Raw genomic sequence first — 22,213 nt, forward strand, 5'->3', positions numbered from 1 at the left:
GGTAGAGCTGTATGTGTCTGTAGACTTCATGCTTATTATACTTTTGCACAGAACAGAAACATCAGATCCAGGAAACGTTGCTCCAACTGTTCTGAGACAGTTGGGAATGACAGGTGTTTGTTGAGCAGGCATCTTTGGGAGATCAGTTAATGATCAACTATTTATTGAACTTCCATTCTGGATTTGTATCATACTGTTTGCTCTTGCTGTGTAATTTCCCAACAGGTGATGGTAAGGCTTAACAAAGCATTCTCTGTCTGGTGACCTCCAGCCACTGTCTGTAGCTCCAGTAACTACCTGATAATATTATTGCTCCTCCATCTTTATCTGTGGATCCAAATCAAATCATTTTCATAAGTAGCGGTGGTCTGCATTTCCTCCAAATGCTAGTTTACTACTTCACTGTACTTATCAGTCAGTGGCTTAATTGTAATCTTTTTGTATTAACCTCCTAGAATGCTGCTTATTCACATTTAACATCTAATGAGCAGCTGTATTGAGTAAACATGGTGTCAATATTTCCCATATTGTAAATTTAATCTGACAAGATTTAATGTCTAATGCTGGTTATAAAATGTGACCGAAACGTCACATTTTATAATGTGACGTTATAAAATGTGACGTCACATTTTATAATGGATCTAATCCTTTTCTTGGATTAGATCCTTTTCTAATCCAAGAAAAGGATTAGTTTTCTTGTTGCTGTGGTTTACAGTTTGCCACTAGCTTTTGGTTACTTTGTCAATAGAAGCCAAGCGGGATATTTTTCTCTTTTTTTTTGCATCTTATCCAAGACAAGACACAAAAAACAAATTTGAGAACCAAGATGAACAGGATCCCACTGCATCCTGTTCAGCCTCCAAACATCAAGCTCAAAATAATAAGGTCCAAACCACACTACTGCATCCGACTTTTCACTCTTCACATTTTGACCTGACACACAGGCTCAAACTCAACGCTCTGTCAATGTACCACTGGACTCTAGAGAGTAGGTACCAGAAGGCCGCCATTGTAAGCACAGGCCTGTCAAGCAGTAAACAGAAAGCTGTAGCTACTGTTTGAACAAGATTGCCTTTTCCCTTTGATTTTTTTCTGTACTTTTGAGGACTTAAGTACTGCTTTTTTGCAAGTAAAAGAGTTTAGTTTAGTTTATATTTTCCCCCAAAGTGGATATGTTTTACTTTACCCCATAGCTTACTACCTGTCTCAGATCCTGGTTTAGTTCAGCTTCCTCTGTGTTGCTTGTGTTAATCTTTCCTCAGTTTTCCTGCTTTGCCCTCTCATGCAGTAGTTCTAAATCCCTCTGATTGAGCTCATCTGGATCAGTGGAGACAGTGATGTCACAGAAAACTATCCTGTCAGCATCCTGTCCTGACGCAGCAGAACACTGTGAACAATGGCATTTGATCATTGATCTAAAACACACTCTATTTAGAAAACGGGGGCATCAAAAGCAGCACACATTCTTCAAGGACACGACAGAATTTAATATTCCACAAATTGTGCTTATGTCCTCATGCTTGGACACATATTTTGCAGAAAGCCAGCATACATGGCAGGATAGGAAGCAGCGTGAGAGCAGCTTGAGATCCCCCCCCCCCAAATAACTGAACTCTAAGCTTTTCTGCAGGATGTGCTGCTTTAAGGGACTTATTCTTGTAATTCTGGTATTTTTTAGTATCTGCCATGGTTTGTAACCATGCCAGTGGGAAAGTCGTTTGTGTGGGAGCAGCTGACTGACCTTTCCAAAATCTGAGCAAGGTTGGAATAAGACTCCAGATTGAAAATGAGTCGATGTTTAGAATGTAGGACATGAACAAAAAGGAAGAAAGATTACTTGGCAATACACTGATGAGCTCAGAGCAGCAAAAAGGATACAACAGAAATATAGTAATGTATTTTTTATGTTTTATCACAATATGCCAGCTACAATACACATCTTGAGATCTCTGCACAACTGAGCATGAATAGTAAAAAAGGAGATGTAACTGTTGTGTTAACAGTGAATATTGGATTTGTCACAGAAACCTCATTCAGAAGACTTTGCAGATGGAATCTAGATGTAGGTGTGTTCTTCAGGTATCTGTGGGAAGCAATATGACCTGGAGGGCAAAGAGGGGCTGAAGCTGATCAAATCCTTTAATGATTTCGATGGAGTTGCTGTCACTCACCGATTCTACTCTAATTTTGGAGATTAGAAGTTTTGTGAATTTTGACTGATATTTTCAGAATGAGATCCATTGTCCTCACTTATGCGATTATATGTCTTACTCCTAAAAAAATTCAGTTAGTATTTTGTTGTCCATTGTATAGCTTATTTCTTATTATATGTACTAAATGCCACTAATGAACACACTAGAAGAAGTTGTGGGAAAGTGTTTCAGTAAATAATATTTACGATTATTTATGATATTTGCTACTCTAGTCAGATGTAACTTGTCTTCCAGTGCAGTGAGAAGAAGTCAGGCTGGTATTACTTCAAGCTTTAATTTGTTACCCACATTATCAGGATCAGTCCACCCTTTATGGCCCCAATTTACAAATCCGTTTTCTAACAATTTTAATTTGCTGGAAATTAAAATCAGGCATTGTGTATTCCACAGGAAAAGTACCCCCCACCCCCACATCTCCCTCCATCCGTTCTAACCCCAATCTCCCCAGGACCTAATTTATAAGACACACACTCATACACGCATACATGGAATAACCTTGTTGGGTCCTAATTATAATAGCATGGAGTCTCTGTTGAACACTGTGTTATTTGTCCAAACTAAACTGGGTCCCATAGGCGTGTACCTATGTCCTTTTTTTCCTCTATGGAGGATTATCCTGGTTTTTAACAACTTTTTCTTCATTATCTAAATCTGACGTTAAAGAAAAAGGATAAGTGGAGGGAGAAGGGATGTAGAACAGAATTATTGTGTTTATTATGTATTGAGTAAAAAAAAAAGAAAAAAAAAGAAATTGGATGTTTTTTGTCTAAACAATGCTAAACAGGGTCTTTATAACAGGTTGGCTCCTACATTTCTGGGATATGGGGTATGGTGTTTAATTCAAAATAAGCTAGTCGGACCTTTTGGAGTTGAAGACGGACTCAAAATTAAACAAAAATATTGCAAGTGTTTATAAGAGACTTCCTTAACCAGTGATACAGGGAGCAGTCTGTATCTTTCATTCCAGGCAACGCTCCATCACATGCATCGAAGTACTCCATCACTAAAGGCCCTAAAGGTAAAAGAATAATGACACGGCCTCCTTTCTCACCTGATCTAAATCTTTTTGAAAACATGAATCTTTCGTAAACAGGAGAGTTATGGTAAAGGAAAACAGTGAACAGCGTCTGGGATGCTGTGATTCCTGCTGAATAAAAAGTTGATCCTAAACAGATCATGAAATTGACAGACTCCATGACTGGAAGGCTTGTGTCTGTTATGGAGTTGAAGGATGGTTGTATTGGTCACTGAGCTTTGTTTGAAATGTCACAAATCTTTATCAGTTTTGAGTTAGTTTGTTTTCAACAGACAAAAATGAACAAGCACAATGGAAGCATTTAATTTTTCTGGTTGCAAAAAAACAATTCTGGACACTAATGACTTTCTTGTAATTGTCCATGAATATGCTAAATACATTATTATTATTATTATTATTTATTTATTTATTTATTTATTGAGGTGTGAATAAGTTATTAAAAAAGGTATGGAAAACTAAACAACTAAAAAAGCATCTTTTTAGAGACGCCACTTTGGGCTGTTTCACTCCACCGGCCCTTCTGACCAAACTACATTTCACATTAAAATTACAGAATCCTGAGCCAGCAGTAAACCTGACATGTTGCTTATTGTAATCACAGGAAGTACAAATCTTCTGGACTATGCAATTGATTGACACCGAGCATTATTTGTGCAGCTCGCTGCACTTATTACAGTCTAATTAACTCCTGCACCTTTTTTTTCGTTCCTCAACCGGATAAAGTACCTACTCCTCTGTTTAGACTAGAATAAGTAGATTGAAACAACTTTTTTTCATGCATTTCTATTTAGCTTTCCTCCTTGCTGTGTGTATTGTAAGTTTGTAAGCCCAACCCTACTCAACCATAAAACATATTTCATTTTGACCCAACCCAACCTAAACTTCTGGTCAGGTTTTGGTCGGGTCGGGCTCAGTCTATAAAACTGAACTCTATTGGGAAGTTGTGGAGTTTTCTCTGCAGTGGGTATTTTTCTGTGTTGTATTTGTTGCTGATTCTTGGTCAGAACTCCCTTGAAAATCCTGGTAAAATAAAGTTTAAATAAAATAAAAAAATAAAATAAGGAACATTTCTCATTGAAAACTGACACTAAAGTTCAATAAATTACTATCACTATTACTTTGAACATCCAGAAAAGCACCATAAGAATTGAATGTGTTTTTATTGTTATCATCGCTAGATCTCAGCTGAGAGCCATTCATAATAAGTTAGTAGTTGTTCAATATAATATAGTTAAGCATCATGCTTTATTATATATTTTACAGCATTTTAACAATTCTTAATTACACATTCTGAACCATTTGATAGAAGATTTGTTGCAGTTTGTTTTTTGACCAAGATAATCTACCTATTGTTTCCGTTTCTTTATCATTTATTTTACATTGGCTGTTTTACTCCTACTTGCACTGACTGAACAAATGAAAGTTGATTTTACATATTTGACCAAACCTGTGAAACTGTTGGTGTATTTAAGTGAGCTGTACTGGTGCAGATTTACTAAGTGCAATTGTAATTACATTCTTTTATCTCTGTGTTTAAAAAAAGAAAGTTTTTAAATAATTCTGTATCGGATCGTAATCAGCCAATGCTCAGCGTCAGATATTGGTATCGGAAGTGAAAAGAGTGGATTGGTGCATTCCTATTGCAAATTTATTAGGAAGAATTGCAATACTAAATGTAGGCAAAAAAAAAGTAAAATAAATGTATCTTTGTTTTCAGAGGCCGATGTGATCAAATATTTTCCTATGCATGTGTAGCTTGTAGCTGTGTTTTCCTGCCATCTTTACCAGCGCTGAGTAATGATCCCCATGCTGGTCAGTGATGGACGGAGGAGCCCTGTAGCCTGCTGGCCTGTCACAGAAATCTGACAGCATCTAGGGTGCAGGGACAAACTGGAAAGGGTAGCCTGGAGCTCTCAATCACTCCCGGCCTGGCAGAGACGCCTGCAGGGAGCTGTCTCCCCTCTTTCATTCATTCTCTTTTTCTCTTCTTTCACTCCATCGTTCATGTTTCTTCCATTTCCAGAACTACCTCATTTTGTCGCGTTTCCTTCCTCTGTCTTCTTTTGTGATCTTTCTTTTCTCATTAACCCTGCTGAATCTTTCTCCATACACACACACCCCTACACACGCCTTCACTCACACACACTTATGTGGCTTTTTCCTATTTATATTTTTTTAATCGCTGCACGCAGTCTGCATCACGATCCATCTCGGTTTGAATCCTGGCTTTAGCTTACACACATCTGGGCTTATTTGCACACAGAAATTTGTCTGTCACCTGGCACACACACACACACGCACAGAAACACACTCACTGTGCTATAATGCACAATTCAATTTCACAAATATATATAAGGCTTCAAAAGTGCCGCACTGTGGCGCCTTCCAAAATGAAAGACAGGTTTTCTGTTAGGTTTGAGCTGCCTGCAGAGTGAGACAGACAGAGAAAGCCAGGCAGAGGGTTGCCTTCATTTAAGCTGTTCTGCACTGAGGCTTTTCAATTTGATTATGAGTTTCCATTTCATAGAGCCTGGATGCTGTGTGCTATTTAGAATAAAATTGAGCCATTTCTTAGCTGGACGAGCTGCCTCTGCGTCTCCTCTCTGGGGACATCGCGGGCAGTCAAGGGCATGCTGGGCCCCCATGCCCGCTCTGCCACACTCTTTAGTAGTGTTGCAGGGAACATGCCAAACAAATAAACTAAATAACTGAGCAGCTTTGGTGACTGGCCGAGTGGGCATGAGAATGGAAGGGACTGAATGTTTGTGAGTTTGGAAGGTGATGTGAGGATTCTTGCTTCAAGCCTGTGAATGTCTGAGGGACTGAACAAGGATCCAAATGGATTTCAGTAATTTTTTAATTCAATTCAAATATAATTAAAAAAATTATCACAAAGGGAAATTAAATATTCTTATAACTCAATCTGTCCAAGTTTCTTCAGCGTTGTTGTAGATGCTGATGTCTGTGAACAGGAAGGATCTCCTGTAGCGGTCTGTCGTACAGCAGATCCGTTGACGCCTCTGACTGAAGAGTCTGTAATTCTATGACAGTCCAGAAACTGCAACTGGATCTCAATAAAAACTGGATGTGATGTCATTCCTACCAAGTTCTGGCTTCAAGGGCCTTGGCTTTGTCTTGCCATGTTAAGCCCATGGAACAGCCTGACTGTATCAGTAATGTGCAATGCTAGCTGACAAAAATCTGATGTATTATGAAAGTAGAAAAAGAAACTTAAGAGCATCATTACTTTGCATTTATGCTCACTCTTGAATGTATACCTGTTTTCTTAAAACAGGGTTTTGTGCCTAGAATTTCTCTATAAATGTACAATCAAGGAATTATTTAGTGTAGAAAACTTGGCTGAGTCTTACCTTTGCTTTCATACAGTCCAGGATCCGTATTTCCACTTCAAACATCCAGGATACTAAAAATACTCTGAGCTGGGAGCAGGACGTCAGAGCTATTTAAATCACCAACAAGAATCACAGATTCATTTTTGAACATGACTGACATATTGTGACAAATCAAAGGAAGAAGTGATGCTTTAGTTTCTTGCAAATGACTGTAATCTGGATCCAAAACATAAAAACTGTTAAATCGTAGGTCTTAGTTCCACAAAAAGGATATCTATTTTCAGTGTTCTAAAAAAACCAAAACTAATCCTTTTATTGTTTCTTTTTTTTGAGAATGTCGGGACACATCAGCTATTTATGCTTAGAGACATTTCTGATAAGTCTGAAAACAATTTCTGAAGCTACACTTTCTCCTTAAATCTGTTAATGGCATTGGCATTGGAATGATTAAAGATATAGGGAATTCTAATCTTTGTTGCTAAATGCTATGGTCGAATGAATTATAAAATCAGTCACAAGACAGTAAAGTTCAGATTCCCTCTGCAGGGAACTCCACTGTTATCTTAATTTGTTGAATTGGTATCAAATTAGCTCTGATTAGCATACTCACTGATCTAATTTAGTCCAGGCACAAAGAACAGCACCCTGATCTCCACTGCCATATCAGCATCTATCTGCACTGTTTCCTGTCATTCAAACTCAAAGTTCACTTACTCCACTGACTTCTGAAGTATAGAGGGCTTCTAATGGCACAGATTAAAAAGCAATTTAATACAGAAAAGGGGATTAGAAACACTATGGGCTGCACTAATCCTTAACCTTTAGTCCTGTTCTTATTCGCCACAATATGCGGAAGATGATAGCATCACAGGACAAGAGTTAGTGAATTTCCATTAGGGCTGCCCTTCTGTATTCCCACCAGCACTTTTAAAGGCATTAGGCACGCTTTGTCAAGGCTAATAAAAAGGTCCGGCAGTGGTATTGCATCCCCTCAACTTGTTTTTTTTTTTTTTTTTAAGCCACTGTTCCGTGTGACGTCTTCATAAGCCATTATGATAATCTGCCCGGGTCTCCGAAGGACCCAGGGCGACAGGCACATAGATGCTGCTGGGGTGACCGATGGATGGAGTGTGTTACGTCTGCGCTACAAGACGATGCAGAAATGATATTGAGCTTAGAGACAAAATGTCTGGTTCTTGTTCAGCTTAAGGAAATCACTATCTTAAAGGGGCAGTATTATGTAAAATCAACTTTTTAAAGCTTTACATCGAGCTATAATGTCATTCCCTCATCAAAAACATACCTGGAGTGTTACTTTAATGCTTTCACACATGTTTGAGAAATCCGTGGCAACCATTCAGCTGTGCAAAACCTCTCAGTGGACCTAGCCCCGCTTTCAAGCTGCAACTCCTTCTCCAAGTTGCAGGTTCCAAGCTTCCGCCTCCCACTCGACTCCTCCCTCAGCTCCTCCAGACTAGCCAGCAGCACTTATCACACACCCGGTGGAATTGCACATGGAACATGTGCAGAGCTCATTACATTAATGGTACGCATAACCTCGAACACACTATCCCTACCTAGAATGCTGGTAGTGGTAGTATCATGGTGTGGTAATGCTTTTCTTCAGCAGTGGCAGACAAGATGGTAAGATTTGATTAGAAGACAGAAGACACCAGACACACAGACACACACACACACACACACACACACACAAAAAAAACAAATAAACAAAATTAGTAGAGGCTGGAAAAGATGAGATTAGGTCAGAGGTTCAGGTTTAGCAGGACAACAGACCTGAACATACAGGCAGAGCTAATGTTTTGGATTAGCAGAAATGTTGTTGGGCTCAGTAAATGAATTATAGCGGGTTAAAAGGAAGCTTTTCCAAAATGATTTCAACACTCGCTTCAGTTAACTTTTATATCAAATTAGAAATGTATCTGTATATAAATTTTTCTGTCAGTAATCATAAGAAAGATATATAAATAGTCAATGTTTTCTTCTGCCCTTTGTTATTGGTGACTGCTACAGCTCTCCACAGTAAAGAGCGCTTGTGTGACAGGAAAAGGGGGTCATGCCAAGCATTAATCATTCATATCTGTATTTGTGCAAAGCACAGCTTCAATTTTCTGCACTTTGTATGGTCTACTTTTGGTTATGTGGTTTTATTTATACATCTAGAGCTATTCATAATTAATTTGTTTTTAAAAGTTCCTATTTTGATTTCATTCTGTAGAGGGAAGAACTCGTCGAGACATCACGTGATGCCATCCCTAATGAAAAAAAAATCTCAAGAAACAGACACAAATATTTACTATTTCACAATTTTGGATACTTCATAGTTTTGCAATAAAACCTTAAAAAGGTACCTTTGAAAGGTATTCATATCTATTGAACTTTTACACATCTTGTAGACTTGAAACTCGAAACTTCAGTGAATTTTTGGAGTTTCTTTGTAATAAATCAACATGTAGTGTCAGATACTTTCAAAATATATGTAAAATGAAGCAGCCAGGAAGAGACCAAAATGGAATTTTGTGTGACCAACCTGCAAAACACTGAATGAGGTAGAAAACTAACTGTGCACATGACTGTGAACACATCATCCCCATGGTTACTCATGGTGGCAGCAGCATCATTAAACAGATAATTGTCCCGCCCCCACTACATTATCACAGCGTTTACCTACTTTAGCTATGTCTAGTAACACATGATCAGCCTTAGCTGCCTTGCCATATACAGTGCTAAAATAATAAACTACATTTAGCTTCCTGCCTAAAACTCTTGGGGTTTGGTCATCAAACTTGGGTGTTTAGTCTTAATATAATGACACAGCCTTACGGTGTTGTTAGCTAGCACATCTTGGCTAGCTAACAACAACCAGCCAAGACATTGTCTGCCAGTAAGGCGTCTTCAGATCCAGCCCATAGAAATCCAAAGTTTCAATATTCATGGTGATACCTCCTTCTTTTTTTAATTTGATTGACCCAGACCATATTTTATCACTCACCATAGCTTTAGTCTGTCCATCTGGTCTCTTGCATAGGCTTGGTGAAGTTAGCTAAATGTCTGCAGTTACTTTGTCTGGTTATTTCGTTTTCCTCATGAAGAGCACTTTGAAAAGCCCTGGTTTAGATCAAAACATATTCATGTTAGAATGGGTCAGTCCAATCCAGACATAAATGTTGTTGATCACAGCTGCTGTATATCGAGACTGAACTAGGGCTTTGTTGCAAAGACGTTTGGGCAAAAATATTTAGTCTAAAGTTGTTCAAAGCTGGTACAGACAAACCCTGGAAGACTTGACGATTAAACAGAACTGGAAGCAAGTTCAGTTCTAGAAGGTATTGACTCAGGGGGCGAGAATACGCCCCCTGGATGGCACACTTTTGAGGTTTTAATCTGTAAAGATTATTTGGCATAATTTCCTTTTGCTTCATAGTGATAACCTACTTTTTGATGGTATGGAGTACATTGTGTTTGTTGTGTAACATGTCAAAAAATGAAAAGGGATTGGATTTTTGCAAGGCATTGTAGTACTGGTGGTTTTCAAAGGTTTTTTTTGTTTTAATTTGTGATTCTTCTCAACAATGAACCAAGTATGTATCTGTCTATGTCAGTTGCTGCTCAAATTCCCGCATGAGTGTCCTATTTAAAAAATGAACCTGTGTGGGTTTCTTCAACCCACCTCTAGATTTTACACCTTGTTTGTTGTGAGAGTGCTTTATTTATTCTTGCTCTTTCTGTTTCCAGACCTCAACTGAGCAGAAGAAGCTGAGCCATGCTGGATCCAAGCCCTCCCTCTCTGAGAGCAGTGGCCGACTCCCTCAGATAGCCATGAACACCTGCAAGTACAATGGCGGAGTGGTAAGACCACTAGTAGGCAGCCTGGCGTCCTCGTCGCGCCGAAACCTTGCGGAGCTCGACTCAGAAACGCAACCCTTGCAGACGCTGCACAGCTCTGGCTTGGAGGTGGTGGTGTCCAAGGGCAACGGCGGAGAGGACCCCAGTAAGGCGTCCAACGAGAGCCTGGTAAGGGAGGGTAGTGGGCGAGGCGGCGGCAGGGCTCCACAGAAGAAGAACAAGGACATTGGCTACAAGCTTGGTCACCGGAGGGCGCTGTTCGAGAAGCGAAAGCGACTCAGTGACTACGCACTCATCTTCGGGATGTTTGGGATTGTTGTCATGGTGACGGAGACAGAACTTTCATGGGGGGTTTACACTAAGGTGGGTTTTGTGTGTGTGTGTTTGTGAGTTAGAACAAAGTGTGTCTGATTTCTATCATTTGTGTGGATACTGCCATTTTCAACTTTGTGGAAAGAGATTATTAATGTTGAAGTGTATTTTCTGATATCATATGCTTGCCCCAACCCTTACTCTGAGCATCTTCTGTTAGGATCAATCCAGATAAGTTGGTCCAGGAAGCTGAAACCATGCTCAAGATGGAGCACGACCAAAGAATCCTTCTGCAGACCTAAAACAACTCAGTCTGTATTTGTGTTCAGGATACAGCAGTCTCTAGGTTTGATGTGCTTCTTCTGTAGTGAGTGGCTGGTAAATCAGCAGGACAAAATTACAAAACTGACTGAAACAAAACACACCATGCACTGTTCTGATAACAACAAAGGTAAAGCAAAGATTAAGATTTTGGATATTTAAGCTTATTTGATTCTAATCCTAGTTTAACCCTAAGAAGTTCTCAGAAAAAGAATGCATCCAGTAGATCTGTCTGTCTTCAAAGAGTTCCATCTGTGTTCCTGTGTTTTAAACACTTACTGAGTTTCTAGTCAGAGAAATTACCTAATTGACAAGGAAGGCCATAAAATGGAAAATAAATGACATCTGCACTTTTCATACTTTGTATTTTTGGAGTTGTTTGGTCTCAGCCGCTCTTGGACTAACCTTTAGCTTTCAGAACCAACTAATCTAAATAATGTTGCCATTAGCAATATCTACTGTAAGAAATATATTGATTGATATTTATCCCCTTTAATATAATTTCATTTCACAAATCCTGAACTATCCTAACAAAGGCTCTTTTATTTTAACAAACATCATGCTTTATCAGCTTTATCAGCTCCCAGTGCAAAGCAGACCGAGTTAAAAGTTAGAAATTGTTGTACGAAAAGGATTAAATAGTTTGAGACAGATCTTCATTAATAATGCAACAAGTGTATGAAAACAGAGTGGAAGCAAACATATTTAATGAGACAATCTACAACAGTCATGTGTATTGAAGCAGTGCTAAAAGTTGCAGGCCACCGGGCCTCCAGGTCTGGATTTGAAGACCTCTGATCTCTACTATTCTAATGTAAGTCATTCTTACTGCCTGCTGAAGAAATGATTTCAGTCAGAATGATGCTGCCACCACCATATTTTAGAGGTGTGGTGTGTTCAAGGTCTGACACTCATTTAATTTGTGATGGAAGTTAACTAAAGGCAACTTGTAGATGCATTACATCACACTGATGGGGTTTTCTCAGTATGTGAAATATGCTCTTTATCATTTGGTGCTGAACTACGCTTACAGTTTGAGTGTCCTGAAGTTTTGTTCTAAACTTAGGCCACAGTGCCATACAGGACACTGTCATAAACAACCATCCAGCTACATGCAAAGTCATCATCCCAGCTCACAAATAGAACTACTTACATGATCATCAATGAGCTGCTTGTGCATCAGTTATGTCCAAATAGAATTGTGTCATTGAACAGCTTTACATGGTGTTCAGCTGTCTCTGTATTCTGATTAAAATGCCATAAAACGAGACATAAACTGACTACGTCTTTGCTACTGTCTGGTTGTGTTTATGGTAGTGGAATGCCCCTGCTTCTAATAAACTAGTGTTGTCCTAATACATCATAGTCATGTGAACAAAACATAAAATATTTACTCTATTAAATATTCAGTTCTTTAAAATAAAATTGCCATATATGTACCTCTGTTTTTTTTTTTATTAATCTGTAAAAAATAGAATTGTATAATTACTGGCAAATTGCAGATAATGACCTGTAACTTAAAAAAGCTACAGATGTATGTGGGTGTGTATGTGAAAGTTAGGGAGACTAATCCATAGTATGATTTATGGGGATCTAAGAAAATCAATAGATTTATCTTGATTGTTACTGAGTGGAGTTCAGTCCATTCATCAAGCTGACCTCAGCTGAAATGGAAATGACCCGAGTGGTCTTAGTAGAACTGTAAGTTCCCACACCAGACTGGTAGGAGGTTCTGTGGATGGTCCACTTCACTATCTAACATTGCAGAGTGAAAACCTGAGGTTCAGCTAAGGTTTTCTGAGCCCTGAAGCAGGGAAACTGGTAGGGAGACAGTAAGCACTGGGACTGAAAAATCCTTGAACCACTGGCAGGTGGATTAATTGGTTTACCCGATGTTATTTCACCAGGGATTTCTCAAAACAATTTCCAAATGTCTTGAGAACATGTCACTGAACTGAGGGGCAAGGCAATCTAGTTGATGGCTAAAAATACATTTGGTTATATAGACCACCGAAGGACAGAGTGATGTAGAGCTGCTCTGACTGTCATCACACTGCTGATTATGCGCAATATTTTCTCTCGTTTTTATCATTTGTCGCTTGCGCTGTTATTATAAAAGCAATCTTAGGATCATTAGCCTGCAGTAGAGGGGCCCTTTTACACCAGGGCTGTTAAACTGATTTATCATCTGGCATTTTACCAAGTAGGAGGTGTGAGGACTACCGGTTCTCATTTCCAATGTATACAAATAAACAGCAGCGGCGCTCTAGCATCCAGCCAGTCTATTTATCACAAGCACAGCTCACGCTGGTGGCCCTGTGCTAATGTTAGCAATGGCTTTTGGCTCCAACCACTATGTAAAAAGTCCCCCTATTTATGTCACGTTTTGATTAATCTGTACTTTCATTTATGATGAACGGTGTCCAGATAACATCAGGCTGCACTTACACTGGCACCTTCATGGCTAAGCATCATCTTAAGTGTACTTTTTCTGTAGAACTACATTATCCACTTATACTAATAGGAGTCCTCTGTGCTTGTGAGTAGTATGTGTGTGTACGGGGAGGGGTGCACTGGGGGGTGTGGGCGTGTGCCGGCGTGCGTGTCTGTGTTTCTTTTATGTTGAAACTTTTGTTTCATTCTTGCTTCTCATTTTATATTTTCATCCTAAACCAGAAATACAGGATAGATATTTCAATAAATTTGAATATTAGTTTATGTATTTTAGTATCCCAGTTCAATAAGTGAAACACATTATATAGATTAAGTTTGCACACATTGATGTCTAAAAGCCTTTGTTTCTGTTATGATGATCTTCAGCTTACATAAGACCAAAAAAAATAAAACATTCTCAATACAGAAATGTGGGCTTATTGAAAAGCATGTTTAATGTCCACTTAAAGGTCGTTATGTTCAAAACTTAATTTCAGTTTGACAAAGAAGCCAAATATCCAAATATATAGAATATGATTGTTATTGCAGTTGGAACCAGATATTTAAATAAGCCCTACATATAGGCATATTTTCTTTTTCCCTGATATTAAATCAGACTAAAATCTTTCTGTTCTGGGTCATTTAAGATTACCAAAATTATCTATATTGCCAAGCAGCATAACTGTTTGAAATACATCTTTTTAGAATATCTTATTACTTTATATAAAATCATTATCAAACAAAAACTAGTTCTACATTGTCAGGAATTGAACTTCTGAACTACATGTAAATAAAACTTTTTTTTTTCTGAGTTTTCTGGGATTTAGCTGAGAGAAATAATCTTGTAATACCAACTGAGCTAAAACCAGAAATATTTTGTTTAATTTAAAGTCACACGAACAAAATGTTTGTGTGTCCTTGTGTATGTAAATATAAACAGCACATGTGGATTTCTGGTTTTAACTTGGTTGTAACAGAACCACGCTGACCTTTCATTACAAATAAGAGTTGCCACTACAGGCTTAGCTGGTGGAAGCAACACTTAAGATGATGCTTGGCTAACTTTTGAAAATATATCACTTGCCTTGCCTCACACTCTACATATTTGAAAAAAGCACAACAAAACTGTTGAAAGATCTGTTTTTGCAGGTTGTTTGTGACCTCCTTTTGTCTGAGGTCTATCCATCCTGGTCTATTATCTTTGTTAGAGACATGCTATTCAGAAATCACTGGTATTGTTATGATATATAACAATGCACACAAAGTGATTTGTATTTTTATATGGTTTATGTTGATGATATTGGAGTAAATGATTCTTTTTCTGTGTTTTTACTGCAGGAATCCTCATACTCATTTGCACTGAAATGCCTTATCAGCCTTTCCACTGTTATTTTGCTTGGTCTTATAATAATGTACCACGCCCGAGAAATCCAGGTGAGTCTATTAATAAAATATTAACTTCAGGTGCGGTTCTAGATGGAGGCCATTAGGGGCCAGTGCCCCTGCAGAACTGATCCGGGTCCCTGTTATGCCTCCTGTACTGAATAAATAATACTAAATCAGTTTCTTATGCTGATATGCACAGGCACAGAAACTGTACCTAATTGTCCTTTGTAGCTAATTTATTTTTACCTTGAGAATTTTACTTTAACAATTAATTCAAATTTAAGTGTTGCATTTGTAGATTTACTTGTGCTGAGATAGGATCAAAGATTTCATCTGCAGCCTGCAGCTCTGGAGTTGCAAGTGGCTCTTTGGTTCTGTGGCTCACTTAATATTTTAAAGGATGCAATATTGCCCTGTTTTTATTGCTTCACTCTTTTGTTTTGTGCCCCACACTGGTCCCTCTGGTAAATTCTTTCTAGAACCGCCGCTGATGAACTTAAGTATGAGTCTGAACTTAGTTTTGAGATAATAAGTATATAACTGTAAAAATAAATTGGATTTTGCAGAGTAACTGAAGGAGAAATAGTAAAACATTTTGTTTTCATGATTAGACATTCCCTGGTTTGAATCTCAGCTGTAACTCTGAGCATGCATGCATAATCCAGTTTCCTCCAGAGCAGGGGTCTTCAAATCCAGGCCTCTTGGGCAAATGTAGTGCAGCTTTTTGATGTGTCCCTGGTCCAACACACCTGAATCAAGTGTCTCCATGTCCTCCTCAATATGCTGTCAGGTTTTCTAGAGTCCTGCTAATTACCTCATTATTTCACTCTGAGTTGAAGCTGAGACATATCTGAAAGTCACAGGACACTGGCCCTCAAGGCCTGGATCTGAAGACTGCTGCTCTACTCCAAACCAAAAAATATGTGTGTGAGGTTCATTCATCGATATTAGCAATGTGTGGCTTTCTGATTGTGTGTTTCTTTATTTGATTGACAACTGGACCAAAATGTACCATGCCTTTTGCCCAATAACTGCTGCACAGACTTGTTGTGGTGAAGAGAGAGCTTAGCCAAAAAGCAAGACTACATTCCTACCCTCATTTATGGTCATTTTTTGGGTTATGATAGTTTATAATGAGATTGTCGACACAAGTAGCCAAAATGAGCTTCGTCCACAGCATGGCTGGACTCTCCCTTAGAGAAGGCATCAGGGAGGGACTCAGTTTAGAGTCTCCACATCTAACGGAGTCAGTTAAGGTGTCTGTCATCTCTTCTGGATTCTTCAAAACATGTTTCGGGTAACTTCCTCTGCTAGGATACTCAGCTGGCGTGGGGACACATCGGGCTTCTCCCTTAGAATCTGCAGGAGTGAAGTCTGGGCTGAAACTGCTGCCCCAGCGACACTGTTCATAAGCAGATTACGACTATTATGAGGAAATTGAATTGCAGTTCAATTTGATTGATTGATTAATGGATAATGATATGCGGACAACTAAGTTACAGTTTATCAAATGAAACAATTGGAAGATGCTGTACAGTTTTTTTAAATAAAAGAAAATGCATTTAGCTAAGATGCACTTTGCTTCTTTTCAGCTGTTCATGGTCGACAATGGAGCAGATGATTGGAGGATAGCCATGACATATGAGCGAATCTTCTTCATTGTGCTGGAGCTTCTGGTGTGTGCCATTCACCCCATCCCAGGCCAGTATGTCTTCACTTGGACGGCGCGGCTGGCCTTTACCTACACACCGTCTGTGGCTGACGCCGATGTGGACATCATCCTCTCTATACCCATGTTCCTGAGACTCTACCTGATTGGCAGGGTCATGTTACTCCACAGCAAGCTGTTCACGGACGCCTCGTCCCGCAGTATCGGCGCCCTCAACAAGATCAACTTCAACACGCGCTTTGTCATGAAAACCCTCATGACCATCTGTCCGGGAACAGTGTTGCTGGTGTTCAGTATATCCTCCTGGATCATTGCTGCATGGACTGTGCGTGTCTGTGAGAGGTAAACACAGGGCTGTGAATAATGGATGTTGCTAGGTGCAAACCAAGACACAAAATGGCTGATGCACAGTTGTGTTGATTTGTGGATTACTAGATACCTTCCTTCTTCCTTTCCTTCCACGTTCGTACCTGTCGTGTCTCATTTTCGTCAGTCTTCTCTTGCTTTTTATCACTCACCTGCAGTGGTCCACTTGGATGAAATCATTAGCATAGGTCACATAGAAACAAAGCTTACATGTTTGCAGGAAGGCATTCACTGATTCGCCCACATACGACAGCCCTGCTGAAGTGTTTAAAAACACCCTGACATCTGTCTCATTAGCTCAGCACTCGCTCCACAACTTCCCACTCCTTGTTTTAGATGAATATTGCTATTTTAGATGGCTTGTCCATAATTCATGAGAGCCTAATTGTTTGTTTGCTGAATGGTTTGTTTTGGTAATGCAGAGCAGCCCCCAAAATCCCTTAACCCGCTTTCCTCCCCCCAAAAGCTGAGCATCTTGGTCCGTCTCGGGAGGGGTGGGGGGGCGGGTATTGGTGGGAGGGGCATCAGGGAATCTCAGTGAAAATGAAGGAAAGGCAGAAAAAAACACAGAAAGCGTTCCGTTCTCTTCCTCGCTTTACATTTGCATAGGGAAATGAGACGCTAATGTCAGCTTTGATGTTTAAAGTCTTTTTTTGTGTGATTGCTTCCGTGATGTTGTCAAGGAGATCTAATACAGCAAATTACCCCTTTCTGGTGGTGTAGCTACAGTAGTTCATATTGCATCACAGGGGAGGGTTTGAATTTGTCCAGGTCCTGACCACAGATGCTTAGTTTCTTCCTAAAGCTCTACCTCCTATCCTTCCCTCCGTTTCCTCTCTCCTAACTCCGTCCTTGTTAACCTGAGACTAACCATTCCTCTCTGCTAGCCTTAGCCTCAGCACTTCAGCTGTTAGCTGGTGGATTTTAATCTTGATACAGTATTTTACATGACAAACCACCCCAAAGGCAGGTAGACATTGTTCTAAGCTTAAATACACAGTTGTGAATAACATGTGCAACCTTTACAGATTTCTTCTGGTTTTTTTTTGTCCCACTAAAATGGTCCATATCATCAAATAAATTTTAAAATCAGTACAAATAACCTGAGTAAACTACAAAATGCGGTTTTCAGAATGACAATATAATGTAGTAAGCATAAAACCTGCACATATCCAAACCAACATGACTCTGTGAGCACATACAGTTGTCTCTGTTGCCATATCATTAATTAAATCTGATCTTCTTGGTTCAGTTTCCGTCTTCCTCCCAGGCCGGATTACTGCCAGAACTGTAGAATCTAGAAGTTACTTTAATACAATCCATCTGACAGCAAATCAGTAGTCTATAATACATTTAGAAAATGTAACGTCATGTTCTAATCAAAACAAATTCAAGAACCGATCTGACATCTGTCTGGAAAACGGTAAAGCCATTTCTAAGGTTTCGAGACTCCAGCAAATACCGGGAACAGCATGAACCTTCCCAGGAGTGTCTGGCTGACCATAAGAGTCCCTGATGCCTGATCCGGGAGTGTCACAAAGGAACCCTGAACAACAGCTGACCTACTCTAGGCCTCCTTTAGACAGGTTTTATGATAGAGAATTTTAGCAAAGCAAAACAGAGGGCTTAGCCAAAGTTTAAACTTAAATTCAGTCTAGACCAGGGGTGTCAAACTCCAGTTCTCAAGGGCCGGTGTCAGGTAACTTTTCGATGTGCCTGTGCTGCACCACACCTGAATAGAATAATTAGGTCATTAGCAAGGTTCTGGAGAACTTATCTACACAAGAAGGAGGTAATTAAGCCATTTCATTCCAGCGTTTTGTACCTGTGGCACATATAAAAACTGCAGGACAAAACTCCAGTCCCTTGAGGACTGGAGTTTGACACCTGTGGTCTAGACCCTCCAAAGTTAAAAACATTCTGCAAAGAGGAGTGGCAAAAAATTCCTTTACTGCAATTTGATGGACATATTGTCTTTACATGTTTGAAGACAGTTGTTGCAACCAAGGATGAAACAACTTGTCGTACGATTTAAGGTCAATTACTTTTTCTCACTGGGCCAGGTTGGTTTGGATAGCTTGTTTACTTAATAAACAAAATTGTGATTTGATAGCTGCATTTTATTATTTACTCCGGTTCCCCTTACCTAACATTAACATTAGTTTCACAATGTTTCATATTAGTAAAGAATTCCATGTGCAGTTCTTGGCATGTAAGAAACTAAAAAAAACTAAATTCCTGACCAAAGGGCTGGGCGATATAGCAACCTGTATATATACATTCATATTAATATATTGACACAATATATCATGTAAACCTGCCAGTTCCTGGTTTCTTGCATTGTTCCTTTTAGACATGCACTAGTATCATGGCAGGTTATGTTATATTATATTTTCAGATCACCACTGGACCACATCTGAGCTGATAACAAATAGACACGACTGTTTTAACATAGTTTTAACTGCTGCAGTGACATCAGTAAAAACGGTCATATAAATAGTTTTAGTTAATCAGAGCTATCATAATTGCCTTAAAAAATATTTTATTTTATTTCCAAACACACAATAATTGTGTAATGGAAGGAAAATGTGTGTTTTGGGGCATGTTTGTACCAGTTCTGGATGTCTATAAACATTTAGCAAAACAGCTCAAGCTCTGATTGGATGAAGGGCATCTGAACATCAGTTTTTGGCTCTTGCCATCTTAATTGTATTTAGTTCTGGGCTAATTAAGTTATTCTGACACATGAACATGCTTCATAAGCACTGCTTCAGTGTAACTCTCGCTGTATGTTCAGGGTTGTTCTCCTGCTGGAAGGTGAACCTCTCCCCAAGTCTTTACCAGGGTTTCTCCCAGGATATCCCTGCATTTAGATCCATCCATCTTCCCATCATCCAATGACCAGAGACAGCTAGTCTCTGGATGACTAGCTGTTTGTCAGTGGATGAGGTGGGTTTAGGGTGATATGCAGTATCTGTTTTCTGTCACACATAATTGTAGAATAACAGGATTAATTTGGTGTCTTTTGAACAGAACACCTTCTTCCACATGTTGGCTGTGTGGTTGGAATGGTTTGTGTGAACCTGCAAACAGGGCTTCTTTTAGCTTTCATTTTGTAATGATTTTCTTCTTGTCCTTCTTATATAACTTTTCCCACAGATTTGTGAAATTTGAAAACTATTTCTTTCCTCTGTTGGGGTATTTTCTTATCTGAGCTGTGGATCTTTGCATCTCCTCCAGAGATGGGATTGTTGGCTGCTTCTCTGGTTATTTCTGTCAGTTTAGATGTACAGCCATGTTTTGGTAGGTTTGCAGCTCTGTCATAGTCTTTCTATGTTCCCATTTAAGGAATGGATTTGATAAATTACAGCCTGCTCACTTCTTCCTTTCACTGCCTGCATTTCCACTAACAATAAAATTGCACAAATTGAAATTGTGGAAATAAATTTGCTTTATGGAAACATGACAATTTCGGAAAATCGTGTGTTTTTTGATGAAAAAGTTTTGCACTGGGACAAGGTGGTTTTTCAGTCGTATCAAGATAGAGGTACTTTAAAAAAACTGCAGTAGAAAATCAAATCAAATTTTATTTGTATAGCACATTTCAGCGGCAAGGCATTTCAAAGTGCTTTACATCTTATCAAACACAGAAACACAAAGCAACATAGAATCAACAATCAAAACAAGACATTAAGTCAAGTTTCATCATTAAATTTGTAATTGATTACGTTTCAAATACAATCCTAAACAGGTGGGTTTTTAGTCGAGATTTAAAGGAAGTCAGTGTTTCAGCTGTTTTACAGTTTTCTGGAAATTTGTGGTGCATAGATGTTGAAAACTGCTTCTCCTCGTTTGGTTCTGGTTCTGGGGATGCAGAGCAGACCAGAACCGGAAGACCTGAGAGGTCTGGAAGGTTGTTACAACAACAGCTGATCTTTAATGTATTGTGTTGCTAAGCCGTTCAGTGATTTGTAAACTAACAACAGTATTTTAAAGTCTATTCTTTGAGCTACAGGGAGCCAGAGTAGGGACTTTAAAACTGGTGTTATGTGCTCTATCTTCCTGGTTTTAGTGAGAACGCGAGCAGCAGCATTCTGGATCAGCTGCAGCTGTTTGATTGATTTGTTGGACAGACCTGTGAAGACGCTGTTGCAATAATCAAGGCGACTGAAGATGAACGCATGGATAAGTTTCTCTAGATCTGGCTGAGACATTAGTCCTTTAATCCTGGAAATGTTCTTCAGGTGATAGAAGGCCGACTTTGTAACTGTCTTTATGTGGCTCTGGGGGTTCAGGTCAGAGTCCATCACTACTCCCAGGTTTCGGGCCTGATCGCTGGTTTTTAGTTGTAATAACTGAAGCTGTGCATTGACTCTAGATCGTTCATCTTTAAGTCCAAAAATAATAACTTAAGTTTTGTTTCTGTTCAACTGGAGAAAGTTTTGGCACATCCACATATTTATCTGTTCTAAGCCCTAAGAAACACGTTTTTACGTCATATGTTACCTGCTCTCTAGTAACGCCGCAGCTTTTTCCAGTCAACAGATCCTGTTGTGAATGCTCAGGCTAATTGGCATAGTCATCGATGACGGCAGATTAAAAAAAAAATTCCGTAATGGTAAGCTGTTTCTCCGCCATTAGCACATTTAGCAGTGAGTAAGCAGGAATGATTGACAGCGCTGAGCCCTGCCTACTGGCTCTGATTGGTTGGAACTGTACGTTTGTTCAGACAACAATAATAGCTCAAGGAGGAAGTGGGTGGGACTGAACTTTTCACAAATTATCTCTCATAACATACTGTCACGACATGGTGACAGTTTTAACAAATAAATATAAAAAAACAGTCTTTAAAAGTTACATCCTGCACCTTTAATGACAACACCGCAATTGCAAAATTGTGTTTTTTCGACATTAGCAGAGTATAGATGAAGATTTGTGTAAATTTGTAATGGAAGTGCAGCTACTGTTGCTTCTCCAGTCGATCCTGTTGTGCAGATGGACACCAACGTATGCCTTGACTTCTCGTCCCCTGATGGAAATAGTGTTTGACATGATGCAGCTTTTCCTAAAATTCTCAGTTATCCTCTTTGTCTTTATAACTTTAAAGATGGCCGTACTGCTGAGTAGTCTGTATGGTCCCTCTGCTCAGCCTCTCTGACTTGTACTGGAAGTCTGGAGCACAGTGTAAAAATAGATTTTGACAGGGCAGTTCCCTGCTGACCTCCGGGTCAAACACACAGTCTGTAGTCTCACAAACTGT

The 22,213-nt window shown here is 39.2% G+C and overlaps 1 protein-coding gene across 2 annotated transcripts in view; it reads left to right on the forward strand.

Annotated features, from left to right (window-relative positions):
• Nucleotides 1–22,213, forward strand: part of kcnn1a (potassium intermediate/small conductance calcium-activated channel, subfamily N, member 1a) — an 87,842-nt gene that overhangs the window by 24,106 nt on the left and 41,523 nt on the right. For both annotated transcript variants that reach the window (XM_028020532.1, XM_028020533.1), the window contains exons 2-4: nucleotides 10,356–10,829; nucleotides 14,871–14,966; nucleotides 16,511–16,929. In XM_028020532.1, the coding sequence (XP_027876333.1) occupies nucleotides 10,356–10,829; nucleotides 14,871–14,966; nucleotides 16,511–16,929 (989 nt within the window). The remainder of the gene's footprint in view (nucleotides 1–10,355; nucleotides 10,830–14,870; nucleotides 14,967–16,510; nucleotides 16,930–22,213) is intronic.

The sequence above is a fragment of the Xiphophorus couchianus genome, chromosome 6 (assembly GCF_001444195.1).
Source record: "Xiphophorus couchianus chromosome 6, X_couchianus-1.0, whole genome shotgun sequence".
Classification (NCBI taxonomy): domain Eukaryota; kingdom Metazoa; phylum Chordata; class Actinopteri; order Cyprinodontiformes; family Poeciliidae; genus Xiphophorus; species Xiphophorus couchianus.